This window comes from Onthophagus taurus, chromosome 8 (genome assembly GCF_036711975.1).
Source record: "Onthophagus taurus isolate NC chromosome 8, IU_Otau_3.0, whole genome shotgun sequence".
Classification (NCBI taxonomy): Eukaryota; Metazoa; Arthropoda; class Insecta; order Coleoptera; family Scarabaeidae; genus Onthophagus; species Onthophagus taurus.
In genome coordinates, this window is record NC_091973.1 from 4,354,196 (window position 1) to 4,376,002 (window position 21,807).

General features: G+C 37.2%; 1 protein-coding gene across 4 annotated transcripts in view; it reads right to left on the reverse strand.

Annotated features, from left to right (window-relative positions):
• The window catches only part of LOC111425523 (limbic system-associated membrane protein-like), an 85,905-nt gene that overhangs the window by 10,020 nt on the left and 54,078 nt on the right, over positions 1-21,807 (reverse strand). For all 4 annotated transcript variants that reach the window (XM_023059611.2, XM_023059610.2, XM_071198545.1 and 1 more), the window contains 3 exons: positions 9,893-10,106; positions 8,760-8,928; positions 6,807-6,943 (listed from right to left, as the gene is read on the reverse strand). In XM_023059611.2, coding sequence (XP_022915379.1) covers positions 6,807-6,943; positions 8,760-8,928; positions 9,893-10,106 — 520 coding nt within the window. The remainder of the gene's footprint in view (positions 1-6,806; positions 6,944-8,759; positions 8,929-9,892; positions 10,107-21,807) is intronic.

Below are 21,807 nucleotides of genomic sequence, written 5' to 3' on the forward strand. Positions count from 1 at the left end.
ATTTAAAGCTACTTTACTTTAATTTTAAAATTTCATTTAGTATAAGTTATATTACATTACGATTCGCCACATTAAACTAAATTAAAATTAAAACAATTCCTAATTAGCATACATACGCATACATAATGTTTCAGAAATAACTGTGAAAAAGTGATATTATGATATTAAATTTGACTAATAAATTTCATATTAGCATAGGTTCCTCTTTATGATATTCTCTTAACTTGAATAGAGAAGCATTCTCCATTATATTGTATTATACGCTCAACAATGTACTTGCTTCCACCGCATAATATTAGGTTGTGTAATACAATATGTACTACATTTCATCATTTCATAATATGTATCAAGTCAAACTAAGTTGAAGGGATTTTATTTATTATTTTTGGTATTTTATTGCAATACAATAGAAAACTCTATAACATTTTTTAACGAACATATTATATTGAATTATATTGGATTACTGAAGGTTACGACGTGTTACGTTTTACAACGTAAAACACGAGCCATTACGTTGGCTAAGAATGGGGGGAAATTGTCGAGCACAACAATTCGTAGTTTAGGGTTGATGGTGTTTTCTGGAATTGGAAAGAAGGACGTCTGATTCGATCTCGACCGAGGTTTCCTAGGTGAATTCCTAGGTGAATTAGTTTGCACCGTGCGAGAACTCTCCTCTTTTGGTCGTCGCGACGCGCGCTGCCTTAAGATAGTTGAGGCGAGAATAGTTTGGTCCCTAAACCGATAGTGATTTAGTTATTGCAGCGGTGGGATAAATTCGTATAGGGTGGCGGTAGTGGATTAAACGGCTATTGTATATTCATACCTAGACTGAGTTTCCAAGGCAATCCACCGAAGTGTAAGCCATTATTTAATTGGAGCGTTGGAGGTATGCCAAGCTTAAATTGCTTACTACGCCCGGAGGGGCGCGTCTCAACGAAATTTTGCCGGAAAACATTTTAATATCCGTCGGCGAAGGGTGAATAATTTTCCATATCTAGTCGCTAAATAGGGGAACACACTGTCGGACTTTAAGGGCGTTTAATTTTCAACGGTGGGAACTATGATATTTGGCGGAAAACGGCAACGGTAAGCCGATTTACTAAATTTTCTTGCGGGCTTGTTCAAAATTATCGCACCTACTAAGCAGGAAATCTTATTACCCTTTCATTTCCTATTATTACAAATCCTTCACTTCAAAACTGTCCAACCAAATTTTATTCTTTACTTTTTTTTAATATTACCAAAATGCTTAATAACAATATTTTATATTCATTAAACTCACAAGAGTTTTATAATAATAACGAAACAATAACGCACAACGACCTTAATACAATGAAATACAAAATCTAACTGACCTAACCTCAATTTATAAAATAAAACAAAACACTGCTATATTACAAGGACACAAAAGAGAAAAGTGCGCATGCGTCAAGTTACGACCGATTGTTTTAGCTTTAAGAAGTTAAAAGTTGGACAACTCTTACGACTATGCCAACAACTACGACTAAAACGCGTTGCAGGAACCCACCTTTATCAGTGACGATTTTAAGGTTTCACATCTCAACATCGTACTCAATCTCCTCCATATGGATTGAGTACAATTTTGAGAGGTGATGGAGACAAAGTTGAGGATGATCATTAAGTATGTTGAAGAAGATATAGAATGACCTATTGTTATGGCCAAGGTTGCTAGTATGGTCTCCGTCACCTCTCAACATCGTACTCACTCCATACGGAGGAGATTGAGTGCGATGTTGAGAAGTGACGAAGATAGAGTTGAGAGAGATCATTGGCTATGTTGAAGGAAGTAAAGAACGACCTATTGTTATGGCCAAGGTGTGCACGTTATTTTTTCTGAATCGCACGAAATTTTAATACATATATACAGGTGGTTCATTTAACGTGAGATAAGCGATTATCTCGAAAATGAAAGTTGTTGTGCGAAGGGAATTGAATTCTTTGACCTTGACCTTATTTTCAAGGTTATATGAAGGTCACGACCAATTTTTTAAATGGCACCCTATATATTTTATTGTAAAATCTGAATCTGTGGATAAAAGTAAAGTAATTAAAAAAAAAATAAAAAAAGTTTACTGTGTGGTTTTGCCGAAAACATCTTTTGTAGACAAAATCTAAATAATTTTTTTATTCAAATAGTTTTAAACATTGTTTATTTATAAAAAAATGATTAAACATAGGATGCCATTTAAAAAGTGGTCGTGACCTTCATATGGCCTTGAACCGTTTTCGAGATAATCGCTTGTCTCACGTTAAATGGACCTGAACTTTCAGTTCCAATATTGTAGTACCTCGGTATGGCTGTCACCTTGAGGTTATAACATCGCGGTATTCTTAGCGATCGAGGAGTAATTTGATGTTGAAATTGCACTGCCTCGGCCTCAAGCGATCTTGGCTTCAATAATTGTGATTAATTAAGAATTAATTGAGGTTGCTTTATTTTTTTTGGGAATTACATGAAATATTAAGGTTTACGTATAATTGAGGCAACATTTTGATGTAAGATTAAGAAATTAGAGGAATTTTAGTGTAATAAAAAGTATTGTCCATAAAAATTCAACATTACTTGTGTAATTAAAATCGTTTAATTATATAGATAGGAGTGTTGAAAATTGCTTTTAGGTATTTTATAATATATGTGTATATTCCGAGTGAAATAACTTTAGGTTTTAATTCGCGTAATAATTAAAATGCATGGGACGACGCGCCAGTATCAAAGCGGGCGGAAAATGCAGTTTTTCCTCTTCTCAAATATTTGGCGAAAGTAAATTTATTTTACTAACAGAATCTCCATTCTACGCGTTTTGGTTCGTCCCCATGTATTCATTTAATTAAAACGTTATGTGGGGTTGTGGAAGTCCGCCGAGGAGTACCGAAACGCACTGCGGTCTATTTTGCATTTGGCGTATTAATATTATCTAAAGTATTCTTCCCTCTGAATCGAATCTTTTGAACACTGTGTTAATTAATTATCGTACCCGACGTTATCATTGCAAGTATGCAACCAAAAACGCAAATCGCGTATTGCAATACCAATAGTGTGACATTGGTTGCATACTTTATATAAAAACGGTGTTTTCCGGGGCGGATATGGTTGAGGTAAAACATCCCATTGTATCGATTTAGAAGGAAGATCTCGTGAATTTGTAAACCGATCGTGTAATCCCGTACAATGATACTGTGATGATGTTCGCGGTCCGTGAGGTTTTCCGACATCTGGGGATATAAATAAAAAATATCGTCCACCTAGACCCACAATACGCGGTGATATATTTTATATTTCCTTCCGCGCCATATAAATCTGGGCGGTCTTATTTTCTCCCGAAATAAATCAACCCTCGACAAGGTCGGATTTCTATATTTATGGTTGAAAAACAAACTTTTCGCCGTGGGTTTAATAACTTAATCGGTGAAAATTGGAACTTGTCCCACCTTGAAAACAGTCCCAACCGAAGTTCTTTTGTACTCGATTCTCGAGCATTCAAATTGCGTTTCCTCGTTAAACCCGAACGTATTTTAGCTAATCTAATCTAACCTCCATCCGCTTTGAACAGGGTCGGCAGCTTTCCCTTAACCCTGCATTTCAATTTCAATCGTTTTCTCATCTAACGTCTCGAAGGTTTGTTCCGAAGACGTATCGAATGATTTTTCTTGTTGCTAAACGGGAAATTTTAAATTGATTACGAATACTTGAAAATCGAAAATTGAATATTCTGCAACCGAAACATAATCGAATCAACAACGTTCGCGAATCGAGAAGTTAATAGGACCAAATTCTAATGGAACGGGACTGAAATAAAGGAATTAATAGGGCGCTATACGTGATATAATTTAATTTTCCCCGGGAAATGCAATTTCTACTGATGCGGTGCTCCGTAAGAGGAAAACAAAACCGAAACACCCCAGTACACACGATGAGTGGGTGGAGGGTTGGTTTAGAGTGGTGGGAGTCGACGGGAACCCAAGGGATGAGGGGAATCGGAACAACTTCTCTGAATTACGTTAAAGATTTTTAATGCGTTTCTTTTTATTTTCCGCGGTCTAAAATAGCGAGAAACATGCTCCTTTCGAGTAGAAATGCAATTTCCAATTAGTAGTTTGTTCGTTTCGAAACTGGCTGCGGGGAATTCGGAAAGTTGGAACAGATGTCGTGTGTAACGTGTATTGAAAACAAAACCTAATGGGAAACGAGGGATCGTATCGTTTTGATGCTCGAATGGTCCCTAATTGAAGAAAAGTGCCGATCCAATTTACGTCATGTTAACAGTTAAAGATGCAAAGTGTTCTGTGAGAACGAGTGAGACTCAACGAGTCAAATGGGGTGCGGAAATTTAGAGGGAAGAACGCCAGCAGGACACTTAGGAATGTGCCGGTCTGCAGGAATTTATGCAACAACCTCCTCGTACGGGACCAATCTCATTCTCCATGTACAACTTGATTTTTACTCCACGTTTGCATTTTTGTATTATGCAATTTTTTAAAATTAATTAAAATGAAAAAAATTTTTTAAGCTTGAGGTTTCGCAATCGATTTTTGCTCAACCCCACGAGAAAAATAAATCCATAGATAAGTGAGCGCTAAATATTTCCAACTTTCCGGTTTTTTGTTCACAGTCGGCCTCGTGAAAGTGCGATCAGAAAGTTTCCTCCTGATTTCGCTGTGAGTAAGTGGAGATCCGTGACTTCCCGGAATACTTCCCTATTTTTACGTCGCGGACCTTCTCGGGGCACTTCTTTCATAACTTTCTGACACGTGCCATCTCTTACCTTACAGCTACAATAACGAAACTTACCGCGTAAATTCCTTTCCGTGTCATATATCAATGAAAAACATTGATCTCTCAATAAAATTTGATGGTTACTTAAAAAGGACGGCATAAAAAAACAGATATTTCATAATCGGACACGAATAATCAACAGCAATAAATCACGAACACGCAAAATGAACAATATAAAAGCAGTAATAATCCAGGCAAAGTTTGGAGTGACGCAATGCATATTTCCAATCGGAATTGACTAAAAAAAAAAACTAAACGTTTTGCACTTGAAAAAAAATTTGGAATAATCGCCTTTCATGTTTTTAAGCGGTGAATTCTATCTATTCGAGTTCCAACGACTCACAATGCGATTATTTCTGCAAATTGTACCAAGGATTATTTATTTTATTTGCGTACATGTAAACATCGAAATACACAAATAAATTTGTTTGTAGTGGATTTGTACGCAAACCATTCGGTTTTCTACTAAAACAATTTATTGTCTATTTTTAATTGTAATATACGGTACTAAAATTAAATATTAAGTTATAAAATTTTGTCAACAGAAGTTGGTTCTGACTTGATCTATACAGTGTAAAGAACACAAAAAACAAAAACAAAAAAAATAATTGCTGTTACACAGCAACGAGAAGTACCAGTTTTGCAATGAGTTTCGTATTCCGTACGTGCAGTTGTTACATATACCAGTTTGTTATTGACCCGACCGCATTTTTCTTATCTTATGTATCGTGGTTTAGTCGTGTTCTTTGATTTTAATTGTTAACCTACACTAAGATATAAATACTAGGATAGATATGTGTTTATATATACTCTTAAAATAAATGGAGCGTTTTTTAATTTTTCTGTCCATCGTTCGTTATAGACGGTAAGATTTAACTTTTATGTTTCCTGACGTCGTATTATGTTTCGATCTTTCCGTTTTTTCAGTTGCGCCTGAAGACGAAAATAACTTTTCGAAACAGGTAGTGCAGATTAACCAATATTAAATATTAATTCTTCACACATTTTGTGTTTCATTAATTAATTAAGATTCCGAAGAATCTTACATTACTAAGATAACATTGACTACGTTTGCAGACGATACAATTGGATCAAACGTGACAGCTTCGAGTCCAGTGGACCAAAATACCTAAGTATGACACTTGATATGAAGTTGAGTTGGAAACTCATTAATTAGATTTTAAAATCTGTATGTTTATATGGTACACAACTTTGGGGGTGTACGAAAGAGAACCATATCCACTTATTTAGCACATTAATATACGATCGCAAACCAAAGTACATCACAGATTGTTGTAAAGAAGTTACCATTGTTTAAATGAACCACACATAAAGTAATGCACAGATTCTCTCTGTCTCTCAATTGTCGAAACGACATTGGCAAGCTCCCGTAAGATTTATAGACATGGTATGTGAAAAACCGCTGAAACAATGATGTTCTATACTTTGATGGTATGATTAAGACAAAACCTGGTTGGATATCTTCCGTCATCTGACTTAAATGCAATTTTGTCATAGACGTATCGTGGGGTTGGGTTGGATTGATCAGCATACTACGAATCTAGAAGTATAGAGTGCAAAAAGAAGCGGTCCCAGGACGGAACACCAGAACCAACAATAACTTCTTGCGATACCTGATCACCAACTCTTACCTTTTGTGCTCTACCTGTTAAATAGCTATCTATTAGTGCCACAGCAATATAGTGTATGACAAAGTATGAGTCGAATTTCTGACAAGATGTGCAAAAAGTCTGAACGGTTATCTAACTCCTCCTTATGTTGAGAGAATATAACATATGAAGTGTGTAATTCAGAAAGTGTTCAACAAAAAACATAATGCTTCTTAATTTTAAATGGTGTTTTGTAATGAAGTGTTTTGGTATAAGAATCGTTTAAAGTGTAAATGGATTTTAAAAAAGTGCAAAAATTCATTCACTTCGTGATGACTGGGGTTGTTCGGTAAAGTTATGATTAATGGTATAGTTTGGCAGATTTTCGGGTAATAACTTACCGTTGAGGACGTGCACGGCTACCGTAGAGAATGCCAAGGTACCAACGGCGCATGTGTAGTTTCCGGAATGCTTCTTCTCCAATGGTGCGACGGTCAAGGTAGAGACGGCGCTATCGGCTCCGCCGGAGGTGTTGGAGCTGTAATCGAACATTAAGCGTTAGGTCTTCTCCTCGGTTTTGGTGAAACTTTCATATTTTAGATTCCTGCACGGACGGGTTAACAGAATTCCGATCCGTTTTCTAGGCAGCCTAGAGGGGAGTGCACTAACTTGACAATTTCGAACTTTCCTTCGCCCCGGCCATATCGCCCGAAACCGAAAAATACCCCTTGAAACTTATACAAAGTTCAGATAGATTTACTTCGACATTCTAAAAGCTTTAAACTATCGTAATACTCCTTTTTTGCCCTGAAATCGAGATTGATCGAGTTAAGCACATACAGCGGGAGTGGACAATAACACGATTGCGCTCGCTAAATCGCTAACGAATGGACCTCGGGATACGAAAAATTAATTAAATACTTTTGTCGCCGCGTTGTTTTCCGCTCGGTGAATAGTCGAAGCTGGGAAATTCAGTTAAATATTTCGACCGGAAGTTCGGCGTGGCGCGAAGCTGTCAATTAACATTTAAAAACTTTCGCAGTCAGAGCGGAACTTATTTTTAATTAATACTGTGTAGGATTTGCGCAAGGACAGGCTTTCTCGTTTAATTAGTTAATTCGGAGACACGTCGAGGTGTGAGCTCCATTCAAACAAGATTTTCCTAAACGAATTGTATCGCCCAATCAATTGGATTAATCGCTTTATGTTTACCATCTTCACGATACACTACAGTTTTACAACTGCACGCCCGGGTTTTACTAGCGTTGTAAAAAGTACTCGACACTGAGGCATCCTCTCCTCAAAAAGCTAGCATCTTGTACTCCGGATATCTCTGTACGGGCTATTGCTAATAAACCGGACGACCGCACCCGTAAAACTGTTAACACTCCACTACTATACGAACTGTCAAACCCAGATTTATTGATTTTAACCGAAACCTTTACTAAAACCACAAGTTTCAAAATCGTACAGAATTACGTTAATGTGTTGTTTGAGCTTTGTATACGACCGTGTAAGGAGAGTTTAGATCGGTTTTTCTGTGAAAACAAGCCTCGAATTGGTTTCCTCCACGAGTCCGGGTTAATGCGTCGGGTGCAATAAACAACCCCGGAATCGATAATCCGGGATCTAGGGATGTTATTTGCTGTGAGATTTAATTCATGCGTAGGATAACATTCTGCCTAGCAAGAGTTATTAATGCAAACATCTCCCTATTATATTATACGCCAATGAACTAACTCAACATATCGGCTCTATATATCTCAGCTAGTCAACAACTAAATGAGTTTAAATTTGTTAAAAATAAATAAACTATTTGGAAGCATCCCTTGTTGGTGGTATATTTATGTGGCGCACTTAGAATTTGAAGGGGTTGATATTTTACTCCTTCTCACACGCGCGGTAATTGATTTCCCACGTGCGGAGCTCCTTTACAGACCTCAAAAGGCGTACTCAGAGCTCAAGCGTTACTCGGCGAGCCGCATTTCGACACTAAACCTGGAGAGGGCGTACTTTTTCGAATAACCACTCAAGTTGTTTTGCCCGAACCCACCCTGCGTTGCCCCAGAATTCAGCGATCGGGGAATATTACCAAGCCCCGACTCCTTGAATATTAACACCGGCGAAGAACGTGCACGATCGCCAAACCTGGCTGTTCTAGAACTATCCGTACAGGAGACAAGGATAAAGGGAGAATATGACTTGTACCATCAGAGACAATTCTTTTAAAATTTAGATATTGAATTTTGATTTTTAGTGGTTACTTGGTATTCGCAGAATATAAAAGAAGTGTAAATTTTAATAAAACGAGACAGAAAATAGGTGTCCAAATAATCTGACAAATATTTACTCACCTGATGCCTTTGCTGAGCGTGCGATCTCCGTGTTTCCAGCTTATAGGATGTTCCTCCATCGGACCTCCAATTTGAGATGCCAAGCAAGTTAGTTCCAGTGCGCTACCGGCCTTGTAATAACGTTCGGTGGCGGTTCGGCCGGATTCGTCTGATATTTTTATTTCCGGAGCTGGAACAAATAAAGTTAAGATAAGATAACGGATCGTACCGGAATGAAGAAGTGTTTGTATAAAAGTTAAAATGTTAATGCGATCTGGATTTGAGAGGGAGATCCTCGAGGAAAGTTCCAATGTATTATGCAAGTCTTTAGAAGATTACCATACACTTAACGGGAGAGTCAGCGACACTTTACTCTCTCGAACTTTTCTCTCTTAATGGTTCTAAATAGAGGAACGCGGATCGTCCTAATTGGGCGAGTTAAATTTCTTTAATTGACAGCGTTTTTATCGCTGAAATCCATAATAATTGCACCGCCATTTATTAGTTTAAATTAGACTCCCTTCCTCGCTTAATGGAAATAATCAATCTCTTTCGTTAATTTAATCCGCTAAGAATGGACTTATCTGCTCGTAAAAGCATAACGGTATTTTTCCCTTGTGCGTTATATGAAAACCGGGACATTCCATTACACTTCATAAAACTACTAGGTGTCCACCATTTCGGTATTATATGGGCATAATAATTTCCAAAAATGCTGAAATTGACTCCGTTTCACGGTGCGCATATTTGAAAAACCAGATAATAACTCTTTTTTGAGTTTCAAATGAACAAAAATAACAAAGTTTTTACTACTGCCGGCTTTTAAAAGCACTCGGTATTAATTCACTTAATATTTAACGTTAAAATTTAAAATTGCCCAGCGACCTCGATTACATGTCGGAAGATTTTAAATTTTAGATAGCCTTAAAGACTTTACCAAAGTTGACAATGAAGCAATCTGTCTTCTGGGTATACTTTGCTAAGGAAACTACGTGCTGTGTGTATAAAAGTTCCGCCTTAAATATGGGCTCTATATGCCGCCTTTAGACATATAAAAAGGTCGGCTTTACGCCTACGAAATAAATCCCCGAGTCGTGACTTATGGGTATCAGTGAGTAATCAACCGTGTTAGATGAAGCCAGAAAGTTACTGACCTGTGACCTTGAGAAAAATCTTCTTGACTTTCGGTGGATGTGTGGTTACTTGGCACTCGTACAGACCTTCATCCCTCCTTGTCACGTACGCTATTTCAAGTCTAAAGTTGTTTGGATAACGAAAACTTAAAGTTATGCGTTCATCACTGCTATATTCGTTTCTGCCAACGGTAAGCAAATGCATTGATTCTTCTTTATGATGTAACCAACTAACCTGTAAATAAAACATTACTTTATTCATTCATCATTATAACGGAATAGAGAGGAAAATAAAGCAAGAAGTGTATTTGGATCGTATACGTTGGTGAGATGTACTTTATAATTAACGGAAGGGGCCATTGGAGGTTAATAATTGGACGAGCGTTGAGCACTACACGGCGGCATTGTTTAAATATCAGATATTTGGGTTGATAATGGCCATATGGGCGGTAGCACAGGAAGTAATTAAGGTGTAATTGCAATAAGCGCGAAAACAGGAGCTTCGTCGGTTCCCCTGTCATCTGCTGGATTCGGATTTCACCAATTACGCCGTCTATCCAGCAATACAATTACCCCACTTGTCAAAAGCATAGGGTTAGTAACGAAAAATCGATGAGTTCTCTGGAACAAAAAAGAACGAAAAAATCGACACAGTAGCATTAATTAATCAAAATAATGGAAAGGCATAACCGTTGGGAGAGGAAGTTTTCGCTTTTGTCCCGGGAATTATATATATACGGATCGTTCGTTTGGGGATTGTGTTAAGAAAGTTAACCTGGAAGAATGAACGCGAAGCTGAGAAACTGTTTGCGCAAATAACGCTAGGGAAAAAATAGTTTCGGCAAACAGTTTCGTGACGCGGCACAACAAGACCCGGCTTGTTTTCGTGCTGATTAGAACCAGCCAACGTTTTGCTATCCGTCCTGTACGACCACCGTTAATCAGGGCCCAGACCGGAAAGGACTAATGTGCCAAACGGAGACCGCCGTACTCTAAACCCGTTCTAACTTGCAAACTTTCCGCACAGAACTTGTAGATTCGTGTTTACGTAATTCCGTGACATTTCTTTCCTGTACGACGACGTATACGACTCAAATACAGACCTATATCAAAATTACTCTTGTTCTCATATCTAACACAAGCCGTGGAACGCGTTTCATATAGTTTCCTAGCTACAAATATTTCATTTCAGCAAATTATTATTTGCTTTAACTTTTATTCATTAGTTTTGGTTTAAATAGTTGTCAACCACTATATAAACTATATAAAAGAGTTTTTATCAAGCGACGTCGGTTCGGTTGGGTTGTGTTGGCAGAATGGAAGTTGGTGGTGAATTCGCGGTGTTGTAGGAATATCTTCGTGCAAAAATAACGGGATGATTTTAACAATACCTAAAAGCGCCGCCTCGGGTGAGACTTCGCATTTGAGAATTGAAATCCAACCGTATTGCCGGCGGCCGACACGGGAATGATTTCATTACCGCCAAAGATAGCATCGTTATTTGCAAGTTGCATTGATAATGTAGAGAGACGTCGGCCGACGCGTCCGAATGCCAAAGCTTTCGCTTAAAACAAAGCTTCGAGTGGGTTCGCCAAATAAGCCCTTCGTATTTACGTTCCTATAGTTATACAATTAATTCTTCGACGACGGTATGCTACGAATTAATTAAACAAAACAGTTGCCAGACTTCTAACATTGATTAAATATCTTCTTACGTTGACGCACGTTTTAATTAAATTAGTTCGTTACGCTTGCTTAATTAACGCATTGAAACTCTTTGAAGTTTCCTTTTCATATTGAAAATCAATTCATACCCTCGAACCAAGTACGTTACGTCAACAAAGCGACCTTCAATTTATAAAAGCGTCAATTAAATCGCATTGCAAATATTATCCGTCCTTCCGATTATCGATTTTTTTTTTCCCGATGTGCACGACGTGAATTTCCAGAACAATCTGTTTGAAGGCTACCAGGATAAATCGTTTTTAAACAAGGTATTACAACCTAACGACAATACTACAATTCTATTCGCATTCAAAAAAATTTACGTCCAAACCGTTTTGTACTCCACATACACTGAAAAGGACATTAAGCCATATATTTCTACAATGGCAGCATAAATTCTGATCCTGTTACACAATCGTAAAAGGTTTCTCGTTATAATTTTGTTCATTTCATTATTATTAACTATTATTAATATAATATAAATTTTCAAGATATATCATATCTCAAGAACGAATTGAGACATCACGATGAAATAAGAAGCATTTTAAAGCAAATTTAATACAGATTTATCGTGCCATAAATAATTTCTTATTCCCCATAAACATCATTGTTACAACTTTTTAAACCCAACTTTGTCTATTTGATGTAGATTGAAGCAAAAATTTAAAATGTTGTATCTCAAGAACGAATTGAGATATCACGATGAAATAAGGAGCATTTTAAAGCGAATTTAATACAGATTTAATGTGCCATATATAATTTCTCATTTCCCATAAACATCGTTGTTACAACTTTTTAAACCCAACTCTGCCTATTTGATGTAGATTTTAGAAGAAACATTTAAAATCTTGTATCTCAAGAACGAATTGAGATATCACGATGAAATAAGGAGCATTTTAAAGCGAATTTAATGTGCGATATATAATTTCTTATTTCCCATAAACATCGTTGTTACAACTTTTTAAACCCAACTCTGCCTATTTGATGTAGATTTTAGAAGAAACATTTAAAATGTTGTATCTCAAGAACGAATTGAGATATCACGATGAAATAACGATCATTTTAATACGAATTTAATACAATTTAATGTGCCATAAATAGTTTCTTATTTCCCACAAACTTTTTAAACCCAACTCTGTCTATTTGATGAAGAATTTAGAAGCAAAAATTTAAAATGTTGTATCTCAAGAACGAATTGAGATATAGCAATGAAATAAAAAGCATTTTAAAGCGAATTTAATTAATAATCTAATGATTAATGCGATTATTTTTTTATTTAGAAATTTCTACAAAATTTTTAGTAAAGTTCTTTTATGAACTATTTTAACTATTTTATGTGGTGAAAATTTGTAGAATAGTGAAAATTGAGGAATGCAGGCTATAAATTGAAGCTTTTGACTATAGCCCAGGCTCGTGCGCTGCAATTGGCGTCAAAATATTAATTTGGCATTGTTTTCGAGTGGCATTGCACTGGGCCGAATTAATAATACGTGTTGATTTTGCGATGCAACGACGATTACAGAAAAACGGCTCGACCAAACAATGGACCGGATCGCTTCTTTTCGCTCTCAATTATTCCCTGGTTGCCGGTTCGTTTTCCAAATGATTTACGCTACATTTACAACAAACGCTAGTAATAATTGCGAACCGAGGTGTAATAATTAATTGCACCCTGAAAATTAATCGGGGATGGTGAATATTTAGCGTATTCATTTAATGAATTTTTAATGAAAATTGTTGTAGGCAACCAAACATATACAATTATTAAGCACAATGTCGTTAATGGAGTAATACAAAACCGTCTTTGTTACTTTTCTGGCATCTTTTTATATAAAAAGGTAGAATTTCCACTTTTCCCTCAATTTCTTCTCTTAATATTCGAGTTTCGGTGGGGAATATTAAAAAAAAAAGATGTTATAAACGGAACAATAACGTCGCAGGGTTGAAGCTGAATACGTTTCGGGTCTTGGATGTCTGTCGTTTATGAACAAAGCGTTATAACCCGAAATATGTGTTTTATATCGTCGTCCGAAGTTGGCAAACACGCCCTGTATTGGTTTTCGCGGCGAAAGGAAGCGGGAGTTTTCAACGAAACCCGCTGACTTGGCCTTACTAAACTCACTACCTCCGCTCGAACGGCGCCCCGTATTAATTAACAATGTGCAGTAAATTCGAATTTATTACATCGGAGGTCCCAAAAATTTTCGCACAACCGAGTCTAGCAAACAACATAGAAGAGAATAAAAAAATTCAGAATGGTTGAAAGCTAAATGTAGTTTTTATCGATCCGTTGTGTGAACCCCCAAAAACAAAAGGGGAGCACTTAGCGGTTGTCCTTGAGGGTACTTTTTTACCCAACCGTTAACTATTTTAACTACCAAAAAACTTAAAAAGGCTCTAATACAAAATCCACAGTAATAACAGTGAAAATCACGGCTGAGTCCGTTCCCGAATTACTTGCCGCAAAATAACCGGAAGACGACGTCGAGATTGCGAAAGTTCCTTACACAAAGTATGAACGAATAACAAACGACCAAGTAAAAACTAGGTGGGACCCGCGCAACTAACGCCTGCAAAGCGCAAACGACACTTTTATTCGCAGCGTTTAGTTTTTTAATTCTACGAGGAGATTAAATTTTGCTCCCGTGATTTATTAAAGTATTAAACATTCAGCGCGAAACGTCCGCGACTCCTTCGCTCCTTTGCGTTTTCAAAGTGTGCCCAAAAGTTTTAAGTGCTCGAATGTGACGCTCAACTCCTGAATACTAAAGATTTAGATATCGTTTTACCTTCAAAAACGTTTCCACTTATTTAGTTAAAACGATTGTTTTATTAAAATTTTAATTCTTTGTATGCAACCAATATCACAATATACGCGATTTGCGTATTGCAATACTAATACTGTGATATTGGTTGCATACTTGCAACGATGACGGCGGGTATGATAATTAATTAACACAACTAGTACACTCTGTAGTTTTAGAATTAAGAGAGAACGCTCTAAAATGCATTATCCGGAGCCAGTAAAGTTAATAGCTGTTTTAAGATCGTTAAAAGGTTAATTCTGGTTGTTGAATTTTCAAGCATGCTTAAAGTAAACGATGCAAGTTGAAGATAGAACCAGAAACGGTTTCCGGGCGTTGAAAATACATTCAGTGCTATGAGTCGATGCTTTAAACGTTTAAAGAGGCGTTTTTAACGCGCATCATCCGCAACTTCTCCAGGATTCTGAATTTAGCGAGAGGAAAGAGAGTTGTGGTGAGACGTTAGCACGCTGTGAAGTGAGAAATAAAAGCGCTGATAATGTCGGGGGTTGAAACGCATCAGCGTCGGGCTGGCGAGCACTTTATGTACTCCGAGGGAAATTTCGACGTTCATTGCGTTTGTAATAATACTCTACACCTGAGCCGGGCGAGGATTCGCAATTGATAGTTTGAGGAAAAAAGTAAAACTGGGGATGAGTTGGTAAATTCAATGAGCGGAATGGCGCTGTGTGGAATGGGTGGTAGAGCCCCTATTAGCGCTTACTCCTAACATGCATCCCCGATTTATTGTTACAGCTTGGAGAAGCGCAAAGTTCGCGAAGCCTTTATGCCACATACCATTGTGGCGAACGATTTAATTCCGCGAAGGCTGAAAAGCTCCTTTCTACACCAGAGCGGCGCTAATAAATGCAGATAAATTGCGCAACTTCGTCCCGCGAATCTATTCGACCGCGTCAAAAATTGGTATATTTATTTCGCCATCTCGTGTGACTGTTTAGTATGTCGTCCTGTTTTGCGTTATTCCGTAGTGAGATCAAATCTCGTTTTCCGCTGTGCGACCCGAATGCTGCCTCTATTTGCATTTGCCCCCGAATATAAAAAACCGCCCACAAAGTTTTTCAATCCGATTAAAAACCAAACTGTTTGGAAACGCATAAACCGTTTTGCCGGTTTATTAAAAGCAAAAATCTCCTCTTTTTATCAAATGCACGCAAACAATTCTGATTTTTATGCGTAAATTATTCCCCCAATAAAATTTTGAACACTTTTTATCCTTTTTTTGTCCCATACGAATTAGTAATGCTTCCATAAACTTTTTAGTTCACTTAACAGCCGAATATAACACATCTATCATTGAAAACAATATCACACATCATTTATCCACTCCACATGCAACTTTTTTAACATTTTAACCAACTTTAACTGCAAAAATGTGATATTAAAACAATAGCTTACATATTAAATAAAAGATAATTTATTTATATATTCACAAAGTTTGCGGGCATGTAATAGAAATATAACGAAGTGAGATTAAATTTATAACTGTATGAAAATTTAATACATACTGGGGTGGAGATTTGAAGAACCATTGATCTGACAGAGTTTTCGCGGTATATTTTTAGTTGTGGATGAATAAAAACAAAACAAAACGGCACCGAAGCGGCGTTCCTTCCGGTTCCGTGGGGTCCAAGAGATTGAATCGAACAAAATCCATAGTATATTTCATCCGCGTCGCCGGGGAGGCGGTGGCGGTGGTGCCCAATCGAGGCGGGGAATTGAAAGAAAACTCGCTCCAGTCGTAAATACTCGAGATTAATACAACATCAAAAATGCTATGCATCTGCCGCCACAAATTTTATCTTGATATATTATGACAGCCGCCCGAAATGCCCGTGACATCCCTTGCTGCCAAATACTTGTACTGCAGTTATCGCCCCCAGGGGAACTGTATAAATCACTCCGCCTGTTTTATTACAGCGCCCCCGTGCGACCGCGATAACAAGTGATAACAACGACGCAGCCGAATCAAACCCAAAACGCAATCTCTTCCGCTACCATTTAATAGTACATCGACCTACCTTTAATTAATTTGTAACACAATCCATTCATTATTAACGACCATTTACATTTAATATTAAAGATTTCTATTATTAATTTAAAATTTCTAGAGTACTAAGGAATATTTTATAAGATAATACCTTTTCCAACTATAAAATTTAAAATTAACTTATTATATTAGATAAACAAAAATCACCCCTCTGTGTCTAGAATAAATTTGGATGTTTCAATAGACTAAATGGTCTCCTCAAATCATCTAGAACAGTTCCAAAGAATTGTAGTTTTTGGATTCCTCAGAAAAGAAATTCTAAGTTTATTATAAAAAAATCACGTAAATTCAAAACTTTCCCCTCCGTTCCTAAGACAAATCTGAGAGTGTCGATGTGTTTTGGAAAGCCTACTCAAATTATATATAGCATTTCCAAAAAGCTGGAGTGGCTGATTCCGCAGAAAATAAATTCTAAATTTACAACTAAAAACAATCAAAATTAAAAAATTCTACCCTCCATCCATTATAACAATCCCCAAACCTGGCGCTTTATTGCACTGTTCTTAGATATAAATAAAGCCAAAAACAGGCGCCAATTGTGCCTTAATTAAAATCATAGACGAGTACCTAAAAAATAGACAACTTCAGGTAAAGTTAGGAGAGAAATTCTCTTTCCCATTTTCGCCAGCGCAAGGTGTCCCACAGGGATCTCCTCTGTCTCCAACTTTATACAATATATTTTGCAACGATATCTATGCAGAAAACTCGACCAGCTTTGACCCAAAACTGTACATCCTACAGTATGCAGATGACACAACATTGGTCTCACACAACACCACACTAGACAAAGCTACCGAAAACTAATACTGGCACAACCACGGTGAAACCTTCCAACGTTATTAAATATCTTAGTATAGATTTAGACAATAACATAAAACTATTCAAACACTTCAAATCCAAAGGAGTTGAAGCTACCAAACGAGCAAAATATTTCAGAGCTCTGACATACAAGAACGTTGAAGGCATTTCAACAAAAACTGCTACGTATCCTCAAAATCCACTGCACAACATTAGTAACGAAAATCTATACGTAAGAACAAAAATACAACCACATAATAGACAATTGCTTGATAAAATGTGCCAGAGACGAACGGTGGTAGAAAATGACAAGAACAACTGGACCCTATACGAAACTCTGACACTCATCACAGAAGAAGAAACATAAAATTATTTAAGTAAAACAAAATGCATTACATAATACTATAAGGTGGAAAGATCAGGACTTTCAAAGCTCCTGATCGGTAGCCAATAAAGATTATTTCTCTCTCTCTCTCTCTCTCTACCCTCCAAAAAGTGTACTACGGGCATTTGAATTATCGACGATAGTCTTAAGATGTAGTAGTTTTAGATTCTTCTTCGATAGTGTGGCAATGCGTAAGCTCGTTTTTCATGATTGTCTTCAAATATCTGGGCAAAATGTATGCCACCAAAGAGGGCCCAAAAACATGGATCGCTCCCTTTTGATCGTAATCAGAAGTCTATTTCATTTAAACAAAATTATGTCCAACGCTTTCATTGAAGCTCCGATTAAGAAACTAACTATCATTGAACGTTAGAGTAGTCTGCTCCAAACTATGTTATTACGCAGCTATACTCAAGGCATTGATGACTAAGTTTTACTAAATTTTGATTAATAGGGATTTTATGGGCAAGGTATATCGCTTTAACACATCCTTCGCGGGATGTTTGATGTTATTTCATGATGTTATTTTGCCTCGCGGATGTCAAGGCGGAATAACTAATTGTAAGTTTAAGAATATGGAGTATTTATCTTAATCTAATGGTGTGCTTGTTAGTCGTTAAATAATTCCCCCTTAGCTATCATCTCATCGCATGTTTGAGGGATAACGTAGCCGATCGCATTATAATTATAACCGATATACCTAATATTACCTGGTATCTGTGTGCTTGCATCATCAACAAAGTGATTAAGTTAATTTTAAAATAAAAGTTTAATTAAGCAATGTAATAAACAATATTAACATTGATGTAATTAAAGATAACGGATGATTGATTAATCGTTAACTCGAGATGATGATTACAATTTAGGTATGGTGAAATGGATTCGATTGGTTGGTAGTTCGGAGGGTAATATATGTATAAGCACTGACGGTTTCAATCATGAAGTGAGTATTGGCTTACAGCGCTACCTACAGGTGCATTAACGTCGCGCGAACTTTAGTTTCGGGGCGCAAGCAGTTCAGTTCGACAATATCAATTATTGGACGGCATTTGTAATTTAGGAATTGCGGGTTGACTAATAGCAATCGGATTTCTGGGTAATGGTTGTTGTTCTCGATGCGAATGTCAAAGATGAACGGTTACTGTTTCATGGTTTCCTCGTTATCTATAACAAGCTTTGGTATTGATTGTGAGTCGTTGAATAAAATTTGTCTTTGAATATATATTGGAGTTGGAATGATTTTATTGAGATAAGTTGAAGTTTGAAGCATAAATTTTATCATCGTTGATCGAAATCTAAATGGGAAGTTGAAATATCCACGGCGATAATTTTCGACGTTTATTTGGAGTTAGGAAAAAGTCAATTTATCTTAAAGTAAGGGTCAAATAAGGAGGAGATTTAGAAAATTCGAAAGGGAAGTGTTCAATTTTCTCGTTAAACAGCGAAATTTATCAGAGACTGAGCAGCAAACGGTAAATTTTGAAACCGATCGTGCACCAAATCTCGATGAGAAAAATTAGAGGGTCCGTAAGTTTCGGTTGGATGAGGTTTAAACAAATGAAAGTCGATTGGGGAAGTTGGTAGTTATTTGGAAGTTCGTTCGGTGGCGATGTTAAATTAATCAACGTTCGACAGTCGCTATTAACGGCTATGCAACGACCAGAGGGCTACTTTATAATTTAGAGCAAATCCGCAGGGTGGTAGGCGAAGTTTTAGGGCTAAACGCCGGTCTAAAACCGTTGTAATACGTTCTAACGCCTGGGAAGGTTATTGAAACTATTTCGTTTAACACCAACATTACTTCCTCTAGATTTATTTCGGGCCGCACTAAAATCCTACCCCTGGCGGCGTCGGCCGCACAGAGTAGATTATTAACTATCGATCTCCGGAGGGCGGATTCCTATAAATTTTCGAACCTTTTAAATAACTCCGCAGGTTCATGGGCCGTTTAAGCTGGTTTTTATTTACACTAAACGCCCGCTTTAACGCGAGCTTCGATCGGTTTATCCCCCCTGAATGAAAAACGACGACGTCATTGTGGCCGCAAACAATTATGGCAACGTGTCGACGATTGCGACCGCATATGGACCCACTACCTTTTCGAAACGTAGAACGAGATAAAACCGTAACCACCAAAGTTGTTTATTGTCTGTAACAGCAAAGCGGGCCCTATTATTTTTCTGCGTCCCATAACTTCTCCGTTCAATTGAATCCCCGCGGAGCGGGGCCCATTCAAAAAACCATTTGCAATTCAATAAAGCAGTAAAATGAAATGTACCAACGGCCGTGATAAAATTTTACGGGATCCGGCTACGGCCAGGTTTTACTCTACTGTTCAAGGCAACCCAACGTAAACGTTCGCGTCCCGTTCCTGTTTTCGCAGGCCTCTATTTGCCGCGTATGCGCTTTACTATAATACCCCTCAAGGAATTAGGCGTAGGACATTGTTATACACCCTCTAACAACGTACTTACACAACTTAACGGGTACTTAAAGGGCTGGAGAGATAAGATATAGGCGCCCTATAATTACTAACGGGTCGTATAACACTTCTACCAAATCTCCCGAATACTCAAATTCATCCCGAACACTCAAATTCATCCCGAAACTACATAAACGAAATCTAAACTTGTACGGTGTGTTAATTAATTATCGTACCCGACGTTATCATTGCAAGTATGCAACCAATATCACAGTATTGGTATTGCAATATACGATTTGCGTATTGCAATACCAATACTGTGATATTGGTGGCATACTCGGGTACTATAATTAATTAACACAGTGTACTAAAAATCAAATTTTATCCAAATTTTCTCAATCTTTCTGAACTCGCCTCGTTTTTAATCACCTCATAAAATATTTTGGAGAACCTACTCGAACTATGTATATACCAGTTGCAGAAAGCAGACATACTTGAATTAACTAATGTAGTCTCAAGATGCTTTCATTGAAGCTATGATTAAGAAATTAACTATCATTGAACATTACCCCATGTCTTCTGCATTACATCATTGAGCAGTAACAAAAAGTAACAAACACACATCTTCGCGTGTAGAGCGGCTAAGTTGCAATAGTAGTTTGCTCCTTACTCGGAATAATATTACTTAAATAATCGAAAGAACTTTAGTTGATGGCTTAGTCAAATTTGATTAATACGGATTTTATGGACAAGGTATATCGCTTTAATACTTCCTTCGCAGGATGTCCGATGTTATTTCATTTACTTGCATACTTCTATTTTTGATTTTTTGCCTCGCAGATGTCAAAGTGATGGTTTCGGCTACGAACGTGATAGGCAAAATACGGAATATTTTAAGTTTAAGAAATTTAAACTGAGTATTAAAAACTTGTAGTAAAAATCATTTATTATTTGGTTATCAAAATTTCCTCAAGAAACCCGTCTTTCTGATAGACAACTTTACCATTTGAGACTATATAAAGTCCGCTGCTCTCGCCTCGTTTTTAATCAACTCAACCGAGCTTTATTTATTCACTTAATATTCAACCAGAAAGTCGGTAATTAAGTTGGGACTTTCAAAGGTTTCTTTAAAAGTTTTATTTGAAATTTACCATACTAAACATATTCCGTAGTTGATTAAAAAGTTTAGAAAAAATTGGAATTAAAAAAATACTTTTGGAGTATGTATATGAGGAAATTTGAAGACGTTGTTCGGGCGATTACCTTTTTAAGGGCCAGCTCGTAAGGTTTTGTGGAAGGGTCGTAGACGTAATGGAGTGTTTTACCCAATTACGTTTCAATTTTCATTTCCAATAACAAGCCTTACGGAAATTTCACGGTCTTTAGTTTTCTGTTAAATCATATTACGTATATCCTCGAATTCGGCCCAAGGCACAGGCGGCCCGAAGGGCATTAAAGTAGTTCGCTGTCGACTATCGATTGGGGGCCGCCTTACGACCACCCGACTCCGGCCTAGGGAAAAACAAAAGTTTCTCTCATTTTTCAAAGTTTAATCGCAAAGCGCCGTTCCCGGTGTTTTATTAATAAAATGAAGACTGATAGGACTTACACCTACCGGAATCCGGATCGGGCCAGCCATATTTCAGAGCCCTTAAGCACTTTAAAAGTCCCATAAATAATCGAGCGTCCAATCAATCCGCTTATTTCACCCCGCCGCGTCAGATCGTGTATTTC